Source organism: Micropterus salmoides, unplaced genomic scaffold, assembly GCF_014851395.1.
Source record: "Micropterus salmoides isolate LMB-PRFRI ecotype aquatic unplaced genomic scaffold, ASM1485139v1 Ms_hic_scaffold_16, whole genome shotgun sequence".
NCBI lineage: Eukaryota > Metazoa > Chordata > Actinopteri > Centrarchiformes > Centrarchidae > Micropterus > Micropterus salmoides.
In genome coordinates, this window is record NW_024040707.1 from 21,705,712 (window position 1) to 21,726,079 (window position 20,368).

General features: G+C 42.1%; 1 protein-coding gene across 1 annotated transcript; it reads right to left on the bottom strand.

The window, feature by feature from the left end:
* Window positions 1–110: 110 nt before the first annotated feature.
* On the bottom strand, window positions 111–17,318 carry rimkla (ribosomal modification protein rimK-like family member A). Its single transcript, XM_038722854.1, has 5 exons — window positions 16,493–17,318; window positions 8,808–9,038; window positions 7,073–7,159; window positions 5,566–5,769; window positions 111–4,723 (listed from the first exon to the last, which is right to left on the bottom strand). Exons 1-5 carry the CDS (start codon window positions 16,653–16,655, stop codon window positions 4,203–4,205), a joined length of 1,206 nt encoding a protein of 401 aa, XP_038578782.1. The 5' UTR covers window positions 16,656–17,318; the 3' UTR covers window positions 111–4,202.
* Window positions 17,319–20,368: the final 3,050 nt, after the last annotated feature.

Genomic DNA, 20,368 nt, shown 5'->3' on the forward strand with positions numbered 1-20,368 from the left:
CAGATAATATTAATCATAAAAAATATTGAAGGACAGAAAAAAAAAAGAACATTTGTACTGAGTTTCATATCTCTAAACAAAACAAATGAGGAGGAGGAGACACATTTGCATTGGTTTTGAATGACTCATCTTTATTTTAATCTAAAAAAAAAAGAAGAGGGATATATATTTACATCATTTTGCACATTTGTGAATTACATGGTTTTGGGATTCCAGTTTGTAACACTGTCAGAATGATACCAAACAGAATAATGGTGAGGGCATTTGCCAAAATCCTTTTTATGCAATGTTTTGCTTATTTCATACCTTGCAGTCCAGCATCTTTACATCAATTCACCATATGCAGATAGAATTAAAGATAAGATTTCTGTTGTTTATATATCATCAACAGACAGCTGAATTATTTCACTGAAGCATAAACATTGCATTATCCTCCTGCAAACTAAAGTGTATTGTAAACCTTTGAGCAAACCTCAGGTTCATTTTAAACACGTGGATTTAAAACGAACCTGACAACTGCCGTGAAATCCTACACATATTATACAATTCTGAAACATTTATTCATTATATCAAAACAAAGAATCACTTTTAAAATCATCTCACTAGTAGTGTTATCAGTACTGAATTATACAACAAAGTGTTTGTTTTTTTGGCATTCAGATTCATTTTTCTGTTGAGAGGCAGCAAAACACAGAAAACACTTTCCACATATTCCCTTTTTAATTTTTGAGCCAAATATACATTAGCAGCAGTTTGGAATTAAATAGTAACCCTGTGCTCTCTTGTGTTGTTGTACACAGTGACTAGTCCAGAGGTCCCGACATGTTTGTTCCTGGCTGACTAAGCACCACATAGGCCAGTACACGTTTGATCTTTCATCATTTACGCACATTTTTTTTTCTTCCTTCCTTGTGTTACTAGCATGCAGTATCCATTTCTTTCAGTAGCTTCCATGCCTTGTATCCATTGTGTCATGTCCACTGATATATAAAGACCAAGCAGAAAGAAACCCACCTGAACTGAGACCCTGACTCAACTATGATTCTCGAATCAGTGCTCCCACTGACAATGAAAAAGGCATTTTGGAAGTTGTCAGGGCAGAGTAAAACCTTTCAATGGCTGGATGTGCGGTGTCTGCGTATGGACGACGTATAAACTACAGATTTAAAGAACAGGGACTGTGACTGAGAAAGGAACTTCTGGCTGTCTTTTTAATGTCTTGAAAGGATTTGTGATCTTTGATTTACACTTATGTATACAACGTAGAATGACACAGGCTTCAATACAGACGAAGACTTCAAACAAATAAGGGTGGGGGGTAACAACTGGAGATAGATCACCCACATACACCTTTAGGCTGGGATGTGACTTTTTGACGATAAAGTCCACCGGACCCTTGCACGTCAGGAGCGTGGACATCAGCGGATTTCACAGTTTGTTCGTCAGATACTTTGATTATATAGATACCGGACAACATCACAGTAGTGTAAATGGTGTTATTCTCTTAGTGGAGCCACTGTGATCACTTGATAGCAGACTTAAAATATAAGCCGCCTTTCCTGTTGTCTGGCAGGTATAGATTTGGCACCCTCATGCAGGCCCATTCAATTCCAGTCGGTTAGTAAATTCGGCCCACAAAAAAGGAAAATAAAAATCAAGTTTCACAGCGGTTTCACTTTATTGAGACAATATTAGTGCACACAAACCACTTTGTCTTTAAAAATACCATAAATTAGGAAGAAAACAAGGAACAATATAAAAACAAGCAAGGAAAAAAGTGCATGTTAACCATGGTATACACCGCTTTGTTTTATACTGTAGTTTACAACCTTTTTTTCAATGTTGTTTGTGTATTTTTTTGTCTGCCTGTAGGATGTATTATGTTTTTGACATGTCTCGGATGGATATATGATGTGCCTTTGGGGGTCATGGGTGAGATCCAGGCTGCTTCCCTGAGTTGTGTGCAACAGAACGGTTTATGAGCATAAAAACATCGACACTACATGGAACAACCTAGGTTTTTATATTTGTGCTTTTGATCAGAGCTGCAAATTATTCTTAATGAATGGCATTTACCCCAGCATACCCTACCTTTATGTTGATAGTTATTTCAGAAGGTGCACAGGAGGTAAATCAACAGGAACAAAAACCTTAAGCAATAAGCTCTTGGCCACTGAAATCCCTGGATTTATTTTTCCTTTCTTTTCTAAGGAAAGAAAAAGTAACATTGCAAAAATATAGTTTCCATTTTTTATTTGTACATCATGCCAACATGTTTGTGGATTAGGATACTTCATTTTTATTTTTTTATTATCAAAAAACAAGTTGAAAACAATAAGAGTATAATCTACAAATCATATGACTGAGAAATCACATCTAACCAAATCCAGAAATATTAGCACCAAATTTCAGTTTCAACCTTTCAGTGTTTCAGGTCTGTACAAATATGGTTGTCCACAATAGCTTATGAAGGTTTCAATGTTGGTAGTTATTTCAGCTGTTTCTAGTTTCATCAGCTGGATACTAGTATGAACGGAAGCTAATTTACTACCTTAATATTTACAAAAAAGCTAAAAAGAAAAAAGAAAAAAAAAAGAATACACAACTATCTGTTTATCTCACACAACTATCTTTTTAGATTGTAGACATAAAGGGAAGGAACACCTGGTATATCAGGGGCCATTTGAAAACCACAAGGATCCTGGCTGATATGTACTGTATGTTTGAATATGTCATCCTATGGCAGTGACTGAGAAGTCACTGTTTTGAGGTATATTTTGTTCACAGATGTAGACGCAGCTTTCACACTCTGTCTCATGTTTCTTAAATGTGAGTGAGAAAAAAAAAATGCGTCTGTTTATTATAAAGTGCTAGACAATGAATGGATTTTAAAAAGCAGCAGACTGCTGCTGCTGGTAAGATTAATCAAACAAGCTATGTAGGAATGTAAAATAAAATTAATAAAAATCAAGTAATGGCACTCAATTCATTTTTATATTACAGGTTGTGACTCTTAAACAAAACTGCTTTTTGTTATTTATACTACCTTGGACAGGTTTTGGTTGCAGTTTTGCGTACATTTACATTAGCCTGCTTCATTCACAGTGAACAGAGTATTGATTATGGACACCGTGTTAGCACCCAGGATGATTTTCTGGTGCTATGTGTATGCACTCTGGGTTAATAATATTTTATTTACGCATGAAAGGTAAATCACTGTGACACCACAAAGTCAGCCTGTTATTCACTGTCAATGTAGCAGCTCCAGCGACATTTCAATATTACTCATTCAAAAAAAATGTGATTTTAATTAGAGGAGAGTTGTGTCGCGGTAACCTGGTTAAAAAAAACATTTTGTATACAATCTGTTTTAGCTGGATTTACAGCATACTATTGTCATGTAGTGAATTCACCTCTCATTTCAGTTATTTGGAATAGCAGTAAATTTGACTTGAGGTCCCTCCATCTCCAGTTGCTGCAGGATGGTCTCTATTCTGTTCTGTGTCCTTGATAGGTGCACTACATTGCTACATTGGAACTGACAGTATAATGTACCTAGCATGAGAATGTATTCCTCTCCGAAGGAGCTAATCATTTGAAAAAAACAAAACAAACAACAACAAACACTTCATTTCACCTCCAATCCACCAAACCTGACTACAATCTCAGCAGGAAACCCCCCTTTTATGACAACATACTGTAGATTCTCCCTTAAATAATGTTATTGTGTTTTAAGGATAAGAATATGGCCGGTGGATGCCTTTATAGGTATCACATACCCACCGGAAAAGATCTGTCACCATCACAATTTTGCAAAAAGGCTAGGAGAGGTCATTATTGGCAGTATATCCCACTCTCGCCACCACGCTGCAGTGTAAGCTAGGTTTGGATAGTGGGGTTTGCTGACTGGGAGTAGAGGGGCAAAGCGAAGAGAGTCAGGGGAGCAGCCTCAGATCTGTGGTGTTTTTTTCCAGGGAGTTAGTAGGAGATGGCTCTTGTTTTGGTGTTTGTATTTCTATGGTTGTGTCCGTAATTTTGTCTGCAAGTGTGTTTGGGGTTTTTCTCTGCTCTTGATTTTGCATTTAACATCCTATGTTTTAATGGTTTTTGGATCGATATGTGTTTTGAAAAGGAATGTCAGTTGCCATGCGTACAGGTATGCGTGTTATGTATTTGTGTGTGTGCATGAAGCCGCTTGAATCTCACTCAGTCAATAACTTGATCTCACTGGCAAGGAGGGTGTTGAAGTTGTAGGCTGGATCGGGGAGGTCAGGGAGATCAGGCAGAGTGGGGGCTGTGGACTGACGGGGTGAGGACTGGGAGGGCTCAGCCAACTCCGGGTCACTCTCGCTGGAAGTAGAACCAACGCTCATGTTGCAGACGGCCTCGGGTAGTGAGCCGCCGCCAGCAGGCACAGGGCAAACCTCCGGCTCGCTGCTGGTCTCACTGGTACTCGACACGACGGACAGCAGGGACATCTTGCGGGTGAGGCGGCTGGGGAGCATTGACAAGGCGTAGTCAGCGACGATGCCTGCAACATCCATGCCACAGGCCTGGTCGAAGGCAATAAAGCCCACATTGGCATTGGCCTCGCAGACCACAAATGAGCCATCATTGAGCTGCAGGAGGTCAATGCCACACACATCCATGCCAAGGATGTTAGACACCTCTATGGCCAGCTGCTTGCCCTGCTCGCTCAGTGGGCACATCATACCTACGCCACCTAACAATCCAGAGAGAGACATCAAGCTGGTTAATACCCACCACAATCATTAATTCACTTTACCATCCAGATTTAAAAACATACAAGAGCAATCTTTAAAATATATATATAGTTTGATTTAAGAAGTATTTATTTTAGTATCATAGAATCAAATACCACATCTGATCCACCTAGAGTCCACATGATCTGTTACACAAATGCAGAATAATCTGATGACTGATGTCCTAAATATGTCACAACGCATTACAGCCTCGACTAGTGCTCATGCTCTGACAGTCTCGTCAGCTGGAAAGCTGTGTCACTTGATGTCTCCAGGGTAGATTCAGAATTTGCCGCTGTATCCCAAAACTGGCTTATAGAGCATTACACTTGATCAAAAACTTGATAAGACTGTTAAATATTGCCCTCATATATAGTGATTACATACAACCCTTAAATGTGGCATGTGGCTGAACGAAATCCAACACAGTCATTGTTTTACTAAAAGGCATTTGTTAATGATTAAAGCCTGGCTATTACTTTTATATGTCTAAAAAATCTTGGTCACTTAAAACTGTCCTGTCTTAAATCTTCATAATAACCAAAACAGCTTTGGTTCTCCAAGAACAGTGGGGTCATTTAACCACACGACTAGATATAAGACTCAAGGCAACTCAAGACAAATCTCATATGATCAGTTCAAAAAGTAGCCTCATTGAAAATAGACTAGTCTTGCAAACTTAGGAAGTTACAGTGTAGTAGTACTGGTATTATTGGTAACTGTAATGACCATATGTGAGTGGTTGTGTTCAATAGTAGCAGTAATTCAGTGCGTCATCGTTGACTCTTGGGCATCTGCCTACCCAGGGAGCAGTTGCTCTGCATGCGACCATCAGTGGAGCAACGTAGCATTGAGCCGATGACACGGCCGCCCACCAGGACCACCCGCACATCCCGGCCGTGCGACTCCTTGACATACTCCTGAAACAGGTAGGGGGTGTCGTGGCGGATCAAGTGGCACAGATCTGTCAGGTGGTGTTTGTCCCGTGCCAGGAACACGGCCTTGCCTGGGAGAGGGAAGGAGATTTAAGGTGAAGAGGGGAAGGAAAGATGAGGTAGTTTTTCAGGCTGTCAGGACAACTACACCGCTTTATATCAACATGATTTGTATACATGAATAAGATGGTTGCAGGGTCTGAGATTTGTGTAATATTAGTTGAGGTTGGATAACTTCCTCAAGAGTTTTGCTGACAAGACGCTGCTTCTGCTGACCGACTCTCATGCCAGTTCCCGTTTCTCATATAATGGACAGGGTTCTCCTCCTAGCAGCCACAGAACTGCTTCTCACACAGGATAGAAGACGCCGATTTTAATTAGCACCCCTTGGCTCCGTCTCCTGGTTGTCAAGCCCTCTGACCCCTGTTTCTGCTGTGTGTATATGTGCACATTGTGTGAAAGTGACAATCCGAACAAGATGACAAGGCAATCCCTTAGTTAACATTGTGAAGATGGACAGTAGCAGGCATGATGTAACACTTCACAAGTCAAAAATAAGAAAAGAAAAGGGAATCATGGTCCTGTATGACACATGACTACTTTGTTTTGATGATACAAAAACATTGCTTAGACAATGTGCACCCAAAGCCATTCACTATGTTGTAAATTACAATATTTCAAATCCCTAACAACTGGCCAGGTAGGGCACATGAAATTTAAATGTGGGATCAAGTAAGTATTGACCAATTAATACCAATGATTTGATTTTGAAACAACCCTTTGTATTTACTCATGAGAAGGAAGACAAGCTGGACTTCAGCCAATGTCAACGGTCAACCGCTGAGGGGAAGAAAGCAACCCTTGGGACACCAAACTCCATAAAAAGGCCCACGTTAGTGACTGACCAACGACTGCTTTCCCTGACAATGCGCTGTGATGGCATCCTGGGCTAGCTGAGGTCCATTGTTATTCCTTCACACAATGGCAGACCCAGTCAAGTGTCAATAACTATGAAAAGGACATGGGCTAATGGGTCAGCAGACACTGGGGCTTATCTCTTGGAAGCACAATGTTAATGGCGAGGCTAAAAACTTCCCACACAAACCCCCTGGGACTTCGAGCAAAAAAGGGGAAATCAGGGTAAATTTGTAAGCTCCCAACAAAAATGATTAACCTAGCAGCCATAGCGTAAGCATTAACAAGCTTGTGTTTTGTGTTTGTTGCAGCACCACAGTCCTAATCATATAACACCCTCTCAATGAATTTCATATAAAGGGTGGACTGAGTTGCCATCATGTGCCTGCAGTGTACAGATTTCTGAGGTGTGGTGTAGTGAACAGAGCTGGTGACAGGAAATAACACTGATGGTCTTACCTCTATGGCCACGTGCGTTCTTCACCACCACAGGGTAGCCCAATGGCTCTGCCTCGTCAATCATCTTACGGAAGTTGTCGTGCCCTCCTGGGAAAACACCCATGCACACAAACACAAAGCAGCACACAGTGGTGTCAGATATATTTAATTGTCTTTGATAGCATAGTTCACACATTACAGCCGATTGAGCAGGATGGTGGTGGGGGACTGTAGCCTGTTGCTATGGCAACAGCGGTGACTCAAAACACACACGGCTGTAGGAGTGTTGTCCTAAACTCATACTTATTGTGCTGCTTGATTCATGAGTTGGGAACAGAGCAGTCACTGAAGGATGCATTTGTGTGAAGCAGCTGACCATATCTGACATTGATTCAGAAAAGGCAGCTTGTAGCAACAGATGTGCTTTCTCTGCTTTGGCTCAAGGAGTGTAAAAATAATGAAAAATGGAGGCGTTAATAACTTCTTTCCCCTCGCTCTCCGTCTCCCTGTCTCTCTCCATCTTTGATTTCCTGTCTGGTCTTAGGAACAGATGTGAACTATGCTGTCACATGGCTTTTTCCAGATGCACAGATTCACGTGTGTTTTTTAGTGAGCGGGAGAAAGAACAGACGGAGCAGAGGGGGAGAGGGACTGGAGAGCAAATGTGGGTCCAACCCCATCATAAGCTGCTAAGGTGGAGAGTAGGAGGGAGGCAATGGCATGTTTTATTTTGAAAAATCATGGGGGGGGTGGGGGGCATTGGGGTGATGTTACATAAGCTCTCCAGCCGCTCTGCATGCACCGCCCGGCCTACTGTGCAGAGAGACGAATGGAATGTAGGCCAAACACCCCCTCCTCTCTTTCTTTCTCCGTCTGTATCCTTCTTTTTCAGCTACACAGTAATGTGGATTTTTGGGAAACAGAAACAATTGTGTGGTGTTGGTTATCAGCCTTTGTTTTGTCTTTCTCTCTGTTGTTTAAGTATTTGCAGTGGAGTTACGATTGTCTTACTGATGGCTTATTAATCTGTTATACAGACACATGGGGGCTAAAGCCTGTGTGCAACTAATGTGATTAAAATGCCTAAAAAATAAAAAAAATACATGACACAGCAGTGCTGGTGTTTATGCTAACATCCATTTGGGTACAGATGATGCAGTTATATTCCCATAGTTTTTTAAATAAACTGATAGACAATATTTACATATATTATGTTTCCCATAATAAATAGCCTATGTTTACTCACTTAATTGGACTAAAATACTAAAACTGCCTAAGCATCAAGAGCTGTCCATACAAGATTTAGTAAACACAAATCATGATAGAAACAGTTTATTAAGAAACTAATGTGTGCAACAATTTATACTTCTTAAGCTGGGTGGACTGGGTGTGTGGCACTGTTGTCCAGCGGGTGCTGCGATAGAAACCTTGATTTGAGTTAGGGTGTCTTTCTTTGTTCATTTGGGCATTTGTGTGTAACACTTATTTTATGCTTTGTTCAAGGAATTTCAGTCTACATTCAGTCTGCAGAGTCACAGGAGCTCTACATAAGGGACAATGTAGCATTGGCTCAGCATCATCCAACTCAAGGCCTGCAGGCCTCTTTGTTGTCCACACACCGGGAAGTTTTGATAAAGCCAGTTGTATCACATTCATATCACATTAAACCGACTTCTTGATCATAGAAGCACACTATCTTACAGTACGTGCGCACAATACGTCAATACTGGGAAAAAGATAAAGCTCAAGTATTTACCGTAGGAGAAAGTGTCAGGGAGAGGCACCCCATGGCCGGCCAGCTCCTGAAAGGTCCAGAACTTGTTGACACAGTTAAGTATGGCCTGGGGACGGTTGATCAGCCGACAGCCCATCTTCTCCAGGTGGCGCAGCACAGTGATGTCACTATCTGACTGCACCCAGGGCGTGGGCACCCGCACCACCACCACCTGCGGATAAGATGTCACCAATTCCTGCTCCACTCGCAGACCTGGAGGGTGATGTGGTGGTTGGAGAACAGAGGGTGGAAACAAGAAGACCATTAATAAACAAAAACCCTTGAAATAATGTATTTGGTTGTCAGCCTGGGGGTATACAAATTATTTAAATAAAAACGTTGCACCTAAACCTCTAACACGTAATGAGTTTTTCAGAGCACTCAATACAACTCTGAGCCACCGCTAAGAACTTACTCCTATCCAGTCTGCTTCTGGCACTCATGGAACCACAGCCGTCAACAACTGGTCCACTTGCCACGTAAGAAAATAAGGCATCATTGTTTATAGCCATCATTACATCCTAAAAATCATATTTACCATAGCTGGAAACATTGTGAACATGGTTGGTGAGATTTGGAAGCTATCATTTACTGGTGGAAAAGTTTACTCCTCAAACGGAGACTGTTTAAGAACACTGCTTCAGTCGTCACCCACAGCTCTGACTAGGAGTTGGCCAGGACCAGGCAGAGGCAGCCAGCTACAAGGCTGGTGGTGCTAAGTCATGAATTTGGAACCCGCTTTGCCAGCTGATACGATTACTTACACACTGACCATATCTATATACAGTACAGTCCCCGTGCAGTGCTTTCAGCCCCTCTGCATTTTGAGACAGTGCTGTCTTCGACTGAGAAAGAGATGTCCTAGCTGATTTGCTGACACTATACAGGCAATGTAGGGCAGTGGGGTAGGGTGAGATGTTTGAAACCCCAAGGGTGCAAATCTTGAATTTAGTCACACATGAACCCACATCAGGGAGAAAAGCATGATTAGAAACACTTCTATTTTATGTTACAAAATATTTGTTTAGTTCAGGGCTTTCAAAATGTGTAGATATTTTGACAACGTTCTAGTCCGCTATAGTAGTTGGTGGTAATTTTTGATCCTGTCACACCGCAAAATCTGTGTCATCTAGTGACTAGTGAAAGTCTCATGCTTTATTGAAAGTCAAACTGAATCCCTGTTTTCACCTGGCATTAACACGCAATCTGATTCACATGTTGACAGCTCTAAGTACAGCTTTAAAGCTAATAAGAGTAGCTGCATGGCTAACTGAACAGCAGGTACAGTAAGCAGCAGGTTAACAACAAGTAAAGCTATCTGTTAATCACGAAACTCTGTAAATGACAGAGAGTTGAGGCAGAGCAGTCGGGGTTAATTTGAGGGAAAACCAGAAAATATATTCTCAATAAAATATGGTGAATGAAATTATAAAAAGGTGTGTTTGTCTACAGCATAACCCCCCAGAAACCCTCTACTCCGGCAGCGTCTATCGTTTTTCCAGCCTAATTCTTGTCTCATTTGTTGTCTGATAAACAGTAAATTCATCAAATTCAGGTTAAAAGCGGCAACATATTTGGTCTTTGCAAATGGAAATCATGTACGTGTTAATTTACATATACAGCAGCAAAGTAAGATCCAATCACAAGTAGTCACTCCAGTTGCATTCTAATGCAAGGTGTGAAAAGACGTACTTGGAGCTGCCCACGTTTGATTGGATCACCCAAGATGCATGTTAATGGAAGTATAAACAGGGAATAAGGCTGGTTTTGAGTGTCTCAGCCTGACACCACATTTATCATGCAAATGTAGGCCAAGTAAATACAACAGGCTCACTGAACACATCTGAATAGGTCACTTATCAGCCATTCAATTCAGCACAGCATGTATAAGCCATGGAAAACAGCAGAGACTTGACAAAGAGAAGCTTGTATAGTTTGATGGCGGGAATGAAGTTGGTGTGATATAGTACATTAACTTTCCTTCAAAAAGCAGGCCAGCAAATTTCAAAATTCACTGGCCATCTCCAGTCTCTATCAACAGCTATCTGAATCTGCAGAACAGAAGTACATTCTGAAATAACAGAATATTGGCTTGATATTTGCCATACACAGATGGCAAATTCACCAGCCATAGCCAAAGGTTTGGCAGAATCTTTCTGGTGAGTGGTATTACTTTGTTACCCTGGATGAGACGAGGAAACGGAGACAGACTGAGATTTTTGAGCAGGCGATGCGACCCAACAGCTCATCAGGGAGAACAGATTGGGTGACAACAAAACCTGCGTGTACGTGTGGGTATGCACATATATGTTCGGTAAAGAGGGGAGGAGACGCATTTGTCATGGCACAGCGCTTCACCTCTACGGTGACCTGAATTTCAGCCATCTTAGAGTCTGGAGGCTCACAATAGTGACAGCGCCACAGGCTGAGATCATCAGAGGCCATATTAACCATATTAAGCTTGATGGTTGCTGCACATGTAATAACAGATAAGACGGCTATATACGATATAGGCCTGTATAGTGTGCATTATGCACACATTGTGGGTGAGACGAACACATGTTTTAGGGTCATTCTGTGCATAGACAGGTGAGGGGGACCAAGAAGAAAGGGAGCAGGCAGAAAAGGTCAGGGATGTCTTGTAGCCTTAGCGCAGGGGAAGGGAGGGAAGAGAGGGGAAAATAGAGGCGCATGAAAAAAGGCGTACGAAGCGACAAAGACTGCCGCCCCTCCCTTTTTCTCCTCCTCCTCCTCCTTCTCACTGTCTCTCCAGCCCTATTCAACACTCTCACACACTGCTCTTATTGTGCAGCTATTGAGAGCACTGCGAGTGGTGTTACAGTGGGAAGTGTCAGGGGATGTGGTCTCATGCTTTTTGACAGACAGTATTCACTGTTCACGGTGCTCGTCTCCATCTCCAGGGGAACCAAACAGAGACCAATGAGGCAGCTAGATGAATCAGTCCTATTCATTTGAGCGAGTGTTCGTGTGCACTGCACTGCCGTCATGTGACCGCTGCAAAAACATTCAGAAACCCTCCTGACCATTTCGGCATACAACAAAGGCAACATAGGGTTTTTTTGTGACAATGTCTACATTTAGTCGGGGTTGTGGCCTGTTTACAGTTAACTGATGGGATACATGTTTTACCTCTATGATAAACCGTAATGTTTGGAGGCTTCAAACAAACAGTTTATGCGGGTCCCATTTTCAATCGGCCTGACAAAGCTAACAAGCATAACAAGCATTCTATGCATACCGCTGCAACGTCACAAAGCAGGCGATGCCGACAAACACTGTGCCAGTGTCTGACTGGTGGGTCCTGCCAGCCGTGATTGCAGTCTCAGTCTGGGTATCCTTTCTAAATTAGCTTGATGGGCCAGCAGGTTCCCCCACAGTTTCTTCTGGTATCGTTTGGGGCTAACAATGCGGTCAATGGTCTGTTTGCATATCTGTCATCAGTAACACATCTGACAAAAACATATATACTGTAGGCCTATGGTGAGGCCAAGCAAAAAAATCTTTTGTTCATTGAGCACAGGGGCCATTTAAACCTGCATATCCGCTGTGAGTTAGCCTGAGTACATTATAGCTGACAGCTACTTTGCCATTTACAGTACTTGAACTTGAGGCAGCAGGGACATACCATGAGAGACCAAAATTATTTGGCCTAGATATGTAAACGGCTCAACAAACACATTTCAATAGGTCAAACCCATATAATCCTTATTATAATTTACAGGGTCATCTTTTGTGTGTCTGGTGTAGGACTGGGCAGTATTTAAAAATAACTGTGTACTACATTTCAAATGAGCTTTAGCATCGTCATATGAGGATGTTTCAACATGCTATTTTAACTGATGTTTCTTTCACATGGAGTTTTTTGGCTGGAGGCTGCTGTCAACTTTCTGACCTGATAAGAGCATTACTTCCCTTTGCCATTTGTGGCATGATGGAAAAAAATCTGAAGAAATATGCATCTTTATTCTTTCAATAACATTTGTGGTCACCTGCAGTCCACTCCCACCACAGTTTTTACATGACGCAAAATCACACAGCACCATGAAGGTTTAGAGTCCAGTAATCATAGAGCGGACATTGTTCCACTTGTAATTTGAAAAGCTGAAGTAGCCAAAGACAAATGCTTTTATGCAGTATGACACACACACACACACACACACATATATATATAATGTTTGGAGGCTTCAAACAGACTGTTTATGCGGGTCCCATTTTCAATTGGCCTGACAAAGCTAACAAGCATAACAAGCATTCTATGCATACCGCTGCAACGTCACAAAGCAGGCGATGCCGACAAACACTGTGCCATATATATATATATATATTGGAAAGATGTTTATGCCCTACTGATGATATGCTTTATTATACATTCTGGGAATACATTTACATTTATTCATTTAGCTGACGCTTTTATCCAAAGCGACTTACAATTGCTATATATATCAGAAATCGCACGCCTCTGGAAAAATTTGGGGTTAAGTGTCTTGCTCAGGGACACATTGGTGGATGACAACATTGCTGTCAGTTTAAAAAATGTATCCCTGCGTGTTGAAACGAGTGATACGTCAGAGCCTCTCTTCAGTAACACCAATAAAAAGCAAATACACCTGTTCTGCCTCTTCATATGCTGCTATGACCCAAAGTCAAAGCCCAAACAGACCGTACACTACACTTATATGTTGGCAAAGCATTTATAAAGTGTAATGTGTAACTTTGCAACAAAGAAACTACATTGTGGGGAAAACAACAGTGGCATATGGGAAGTTACTGCTGTGATCAAGACACATCAAATATCCCTTATTTATGGCATGAACTAGCTTTTTTCCCCCCACCTGTAACAGACAACAGCTTGTAGATGTAGATCAAGAAAAACTATGCCATATTGCTGATCATCATATAGTCTCATTTCTCATGAAATGGGGAGTGAGTGCTTAAGAAATAACCAAACAAGCATTGGCATTTACAGTATCTCAACCACATGTGTGCTGATGCTGACCCACACTCTGACATAGGAGTGTTGCATTTATCATCTTTGGAGTAAAAGTGTGCCCACTGGCATGCGCATGGGCTCACAAAGGATGGTAACATCAATTCATATCCGGTCTCTGTCAAAACGCCTCACAGCACAAATCATGGGATGTGAAATGCCTCTAGCAAGCTGAATGCTGGATTTGGCTGTCTTATGTGAGGGGTCATCTTTAGTTATTAAAACATAATGGGGTGTGTTTGTGTGGACATGTACTCATCTCTCCTCCTGGGGACACATTGTACTGATCAACTTCAGTGTGGAACATGGCTCTCAACCTGACTTGAGAACACACAAATGAGCTAAGAGAAATACCAAGCTGTGAAGGTGTTGTCGGTTGAAGTTTGCAAATGCAGTCTGACCTGCCCTAAAAAAAGTGCAAGAATTTTTTTTTTGCTTTAGGCTGTTAATGCATGTTTACTTTGAAACATCATTTATTCATTTTGGGACAAAATGTTCCCTTTTACACACTCTCAAAATTGTTGTTTTATACGTTTAAGAAATGGCTTCAAATTCATCACATGAAGTGCAAATACCACATTTATTCACTTTTTATTCAACTGCAAATACACCCGAGACAATTGGAGAGTAGTGGTGAATAACTTTAACCACTTAAAGAGGTGGTCAGTGACCACAAGAGCATTATTGATCACATTATGGGTAAATACCACTTGTGCTTCCAATACCAGAAACAATGAGGATTGTAAAAACGTTCACTTCCTCACCGTCTCAGTTGTATTTCCTAATGATCTTAAATTCCAGGACTGCCTTAACTTGTTTATGGCCTCTGGTCCTTCGTGCGTATGCTAATCCACATGAGGTCAAAAACAAAAATTTCTATTTCTGCAGTCTACAGGGTTTCTGTAGTCAAGGTGTAAATGAAGTGTAGCTAATTCATATAGTAGGCTAGATAAAAGGTGCATGTAATGCTCGGAGTACAGGGCCAGTAAGCACCTCAAGGTCCCAGCCACACTGTGTGTACTGTATGGCTTCCTGTGTAGCAAGCCCACAGCGTGGCCAATCTGTCCACCTGCTGTTAATCTGTGATGTCAAGCCAAGGCTCAGAAGACATTTACTGTATGCAGACTTGGGGCCAGCGTGGATTACAGGTCATGCCAACTGCCCTGCTCCAGTTGTGTCTATCTAGGGAAGGTACATGTCTAGACAGCTGTATATCTACCTATTTACACTGGCTAATATGCTCTAATTTTCAAGGTGTCTCCTACATGCATTTAGCAGTTTATGACATTACATATTAGCCTATTGTTTAGGTTGGATTATCTAGCCATGGTAGCAAAAACTGCATTTAAATGTAATTTTCCATGTGGTAGGTATTCTGTATGAATGCCACACATAGCCAACTCAAGGATTTATTTCTGTTTGTAAATATTAATTTGGCTGTACTATTGTACAGTACAGAAATAACATAAATCCCATGCTGTTCACTCCACTGGTGGCATTCAAAACCCCATGTTGAGAATAAAGCTTTGGCATGACTGAGCTGTACAGTTCAGTAGACCTGAATATGAACAGTAGGTTGTCTGCGAGGGACGTGCAGACATATCTCACTGCTATTCATCCCACATTCTCTTCCAACTATCTGGCCTCTGCCAATCCCAGTTTACGCCTTTGTGTGTTAATTGAGTGCTACAGGCCTCTCATCTGGTTACATGGCCCCACTTCACACTGCCTTGACTAATTCCATGTGTGTCTGATGAGAGTTCCCACTGTTACCATCACTTTAACAAGGCCTCATGAGTCAGTGCTGGAAAATGTTGCCATGTCATAACAGGCAGAACACAAACAATGTATTCTAGACAAAGCAGTACCAAAATGACCACAAAAGATTGATTAATGATCATGAGATAATGTAAGTAGCATAAAGTACAGAAGCTGGCACAGCACTTTGGGTGCTGGTCATATCTGTTGTACATCAAACTATTACCTTTAACATTTGATTAAATATGTCATCACTCAAATTCGACTGATCTACTTGCGACTCTTTCTGAATTTACTCATTTACTCAATACAGGTATATCTTGTATGTATTGTATGTGAAACTTCCCATGCGTGTCCTTGTCTCTGCTGCTAGGTTTCCACATGAAGAAAAAATGAGGTTAACATGTGAGAGCATGTTATAAAACCTAAAGCTTCAACCTTAGAGCGACCCAATGTGCTCAGAGTACACCAGCTCCATCTGTTTTCACCATTAAATGTGAACAACCAACACATGCCTGTGCGCCAATTCCTCGGCTTCTGCAATATCAAAAAACGACCCCCCCGTAGCTTTGGCGCTTAACGTTAAATACATATTATCTCCCTCTGCATTGTTGGGATTGCACCGTATTCAGCGACATTTAATCAAGCATCCCCTCCGTGTGGAGAGAGCATGGAGGCAGTCTGTTTAGCTAGAAAGTAGGTTAGGCGGTCACGGCTGTGGTTACACTTCGCTTCCTTGCTAGCAGGCAGACCGGGCTAGCCCTTCTCCCTGCTTTACGGCAGTGTAACGTTGCTCCCCAAACAATAACGTTAACCGCCTGCCATTAGCTTTGTGTAACCCATGTTGATCAAAAACGATGATGAAGACTTGAGCTGCTTTGATTAATCGGGGGATAGTTACCTAATTGTCCCTCGCTGATCGTTAACACGATTTGGTCCATGAGAAGAGAGCGGAATTCAACATCCTCGTCGGCGCAGTGCTCCTTCAGTGCCCGGAGGATCTGCACTTGAGGATACTCCTGGCTGATGCGCCGGTCGGTCACGAACCAGACTCGAGAACACATTTTTGGATGCGTGGATTTAAAAAAAAAAAGAAGAAGGTTAAAAAACCCAGTTGTAGTTGTAGCTGTAGGAGGCGGCAGGTGTGCGGCGGCACAGAGTGATCCGAAGGGCGGGCGGCAGTGGAATAGCACGGCGATGCTCACACAATGGAGACCTCGGCGGCTAGTGGTGCGAGCAGGCTGTAATGTAGCTAAAACCGGACCACGGGGCGACCTTTATCTGGACCGAACCGGCTAGGACGAATAATGTTCTATATCACCTTTGTTTCCCTTCGTATGCAGCCATTTAGTCTTCCCGGGGCGCAGTTAGTTGAATCCAGACCGCGCAAATTCGACGCAAGCGAGTCGAAACCGGTATGTCTCCCCGCAGAAACGTGTCTCCTTCGACCGAGAGGCCCGCAGGGGCAAACAAAGCTCAAGCTGTGTCGCTTTACAGCTTCCCCTCTCCGACTCTGAACTACCAATGAAGTTTTCCCGCGATCGCAGCGGCTGTACGGCGTTGCAAACCGCTAAGTCGCCGGTTTGTTACAATAAGCTAACCCACAACGACAATCCTCTCTGCTCCGTTGGCTGCTATCCACGAGGTACTGGTGCTGAAAGGCGCACGCGCTTCGTTTACAACTCCAGTCCCGCACGAGCCGTGCACAGAAACCGAGGCAGGTGTTGCGCGGAGTTCTGTCCGCCGAGAGCTGCATCCCCCTCGCGGGGGCGCGCGCAGCTAACGTGAAAACTAACCAAACGTTGTAATGGTTTCTAAGGCAAAGTACTGTTTGAAAACGGTATGATCTCTTTTGTGGGATGATAAATGATCAAGTCTATATTATATGAACGTTTAAAGTCGTCATCGTTTTCACTTTAGCTGTGCGTGCTCCCGCGATGGGCATGAAATTCTCGGGGGGGAGGCAGAACTCGGCACAACACCTGCCAATCTCAACTCGTAAACTCTCTCATTGTCCAAACAGCACGCGGAAGGTGTGGGCGAGGCGCGACTTCCCTAACCAATGAGGGAGGCTTAACAGAATAGGGTGGGCGGGTCTGGTAAAGGCGCGCGGAGTGCTGAATCAGTGCGTGGAGTCTGCAGTGCGCACGAGACCGCGCACTATCCGAACCGGTTAAGACCAGACTGTGCAAGGAGGTTTGGCGAAAACCGACAGCGTTGTTTCCATGCCGAAGTGGCAGGAGATGAAACAAGGTCATCACACAAGCCAAACTTACTACCCATCTTCCTTTTCTTTTCTTCTGTTATATGTTGTATTTTGAGCGTGGCCACTGTTTAGTAGTGCCATTCAGTGTGTCGGCTCAGTAGAACGCTGGATAATGGTGCGAAATTAGGCGAGTGACCCACTTCTCTTTCTCCTCCCTCTGCAAAGGGCTGTAGGCTACCGTACGAATATTGTTGGGGGTGGGGGTAACATAGCTAAACCAGATTACACAGACATGATACACATATTTTCAGATTCAGAGAGGTGTGCAATTCCTGAGGATATCGTTACCTCCGATGTCCATCACAAATAACATCCATAACCCCGCTTTAAAAAGACGCTGCTTAGAACTCCTAAGCTTGCCTGAGAATCATCACCAAGTTTTGTTCAGTATCATAGTAATCCAGTGATAGATGTCTGTACATCCATGGCTACAGTGCAAACAAAAACTGCTAAGAACTAATTCGGCACATTAATGGTGCTAATTTGCCGATAGCCTATGTAGAAAATATAGGCTAAAAGACCACCACTAACTCCATGGCAACGTTATATATCCGCTCCCAAAACACAAAAAACCCGTATAAAAGTAAGTCAAACCGTAATAAAACAAGTGAGTAGTATAGTGTAGTCCATTATATATAGCCTAGATTATATTTTTGGAACACGAAAACAATTTATTTTGTAATATTTTTAGGATGTCACATCAACATATGGTTCAAGGTCCTGGAACACTACACATAGCAAAGGGAAAATTCTGTGAAGTTACTGACATGCAACTAATATTGTATTAAAATAAACAAAACAGGAATAGTCATAAAAACTACAGCTGTGTATCAATAATCTAACCATTTGAAACCGTAACCCTTTTAATTAATTCCATCTGATGCACTCAAGTTTCACTACGGTCCCGGATGTTGACACCAGCTGCTGATCGTCATTGTAAAGCTGTTAAGAGAACAGATGATCTACATCACTGAATTTTTCTACAACAGAGATGTTGCAGAATATTAATCTTTTTTCTTAAAAAACCCTTCTACTTATAACTTAAACGCATACGTTATTTCTGCATCGTTTCTGTTGTGTTTCACCGAGTGGGGTGCGACTCTGCGCTTGCGCAACTTATCTCGCCTGCGAGCTGGGCGTGTTCCCGCGAGGCTGGATCAAGCTCTGCAGACATCAATAAGACAAAATGATTTGAAATGAAGTTACGTGACTCAACATCACTTCGCATCTCTTAATAATCCAGACACCGTTCATTAAATTATCAATTATAAGACAAAATAAGCTTATCAAAATAAATGAGTTGCCACATGCAGTAGCTGGTCACTCCTTTGGTGGCAGTAAGCCAATACCGCTTATTTATCACCATTTTTGTTAATAAATATATTACCGCGATATATTACTCATGTTGTCTTTAACATTATACAAGCGATGGATAGCCTCACCCTAGGGATTACAATGGAAAACCTTAAGTTAGCCTTGAGAAGTTGTTGTAACATAACCGGTTGGTTATGTTTTGTCTGCCTCCTGTAGCATTCCCTGAGCTAAACGCATTGCAACGTCGCAGAGCCAACAGGATGAAACCGGGCAGAGCCAGTCCTGCGTATCATGCGCTGCCCAATCATCAGAAAGTAGGGGGAAGGAGCCCAAGTAGACGCATTCCTCTTGACAAACGTCTCGTAGTCAGCAACAGACAGACGTTTTCTGCTGCAAGACCAACCTCCTATGTCATGTTCACTGCATAAACATACCCACCGACGTTTTACTGTGAAATTGCTGTAACCCATGTCACATTCCGTACCAAAATTAACTGTAGTAAAAGGCCATGTTTTAAAAGCATAACAGCAAAATACTGCATACTAGTTGTGCACATGGTGCAATGTTTGAGTAGAGCATCAGCACAGAACATTCAGTTAATAGTCCCTCACAATTGAGAAATAAGAGAAGTCAGTTAATGACTGAAAAGGTAAACAACATGTTTTCACGTGGTTATTCACAGTTTAATTATATTTGATTAAATGCATGATTAAGTGCACACTCAAAGAGCCTTCAACAGATTTTGTTTTAAACTATGGGAACTCATTGTCTTAGGCTTGAGAGTCCTCTGGTGGTGGACTCACAGATTACAATAGTTAGCCAAGAAGAAATTCCAAGGTTATTCATCTTCTTAATCTTAATGTTTAAAACGTTAAACGAAAATGAATGGCATAGGCATATAGGCTACGTATAATTGTTTTATTTTTTTAAATACATTTTAGAAATGTTCAAATTAATCACGTGTTCTTATTGTTGTTTAGATTTTTTTTTTCCAGCATTACAGTCTTATAATGTCTTCCAGCCAAAGTGTGGCCTATGCAATTCATTAAGAAAAACAGACCTTTCAGCACCATATATTGTTGCTTTGAAAATCCTCAAATTCTGTGGCAGATATTTCATGAATCATTGCAAGCACCACCACCACCATCCAGACGAGTGCAGCACTGAGTTGCTTCTAAGCCTAACACTGATAAAGTC

Bases quoted from the DNA above. Each gene is read 5' to 3' on its own strand.
- rimkla (XM_038722854.1), bottom strand. From the start codon at position 16,655: ATGTGTTCTCGAGTCTGGTTCGTGACCGACCGGCGCATCAGCCAGGAG. The intron at 9,039-16,492 runs GTAACTATCCCC...ATCACCCTCCAG, and splicing joins GATCAGCGAGGGACAATTAG to GTCTGCGAGTGGAGCAGGAA. The intron at 7,160-8,807 runs GTAAATACTTGA...GTGTTTTCCCAG, and splicing joins CCCTGACACTTTCTCCTACG to GAGGGCACGACAACTTCCGT.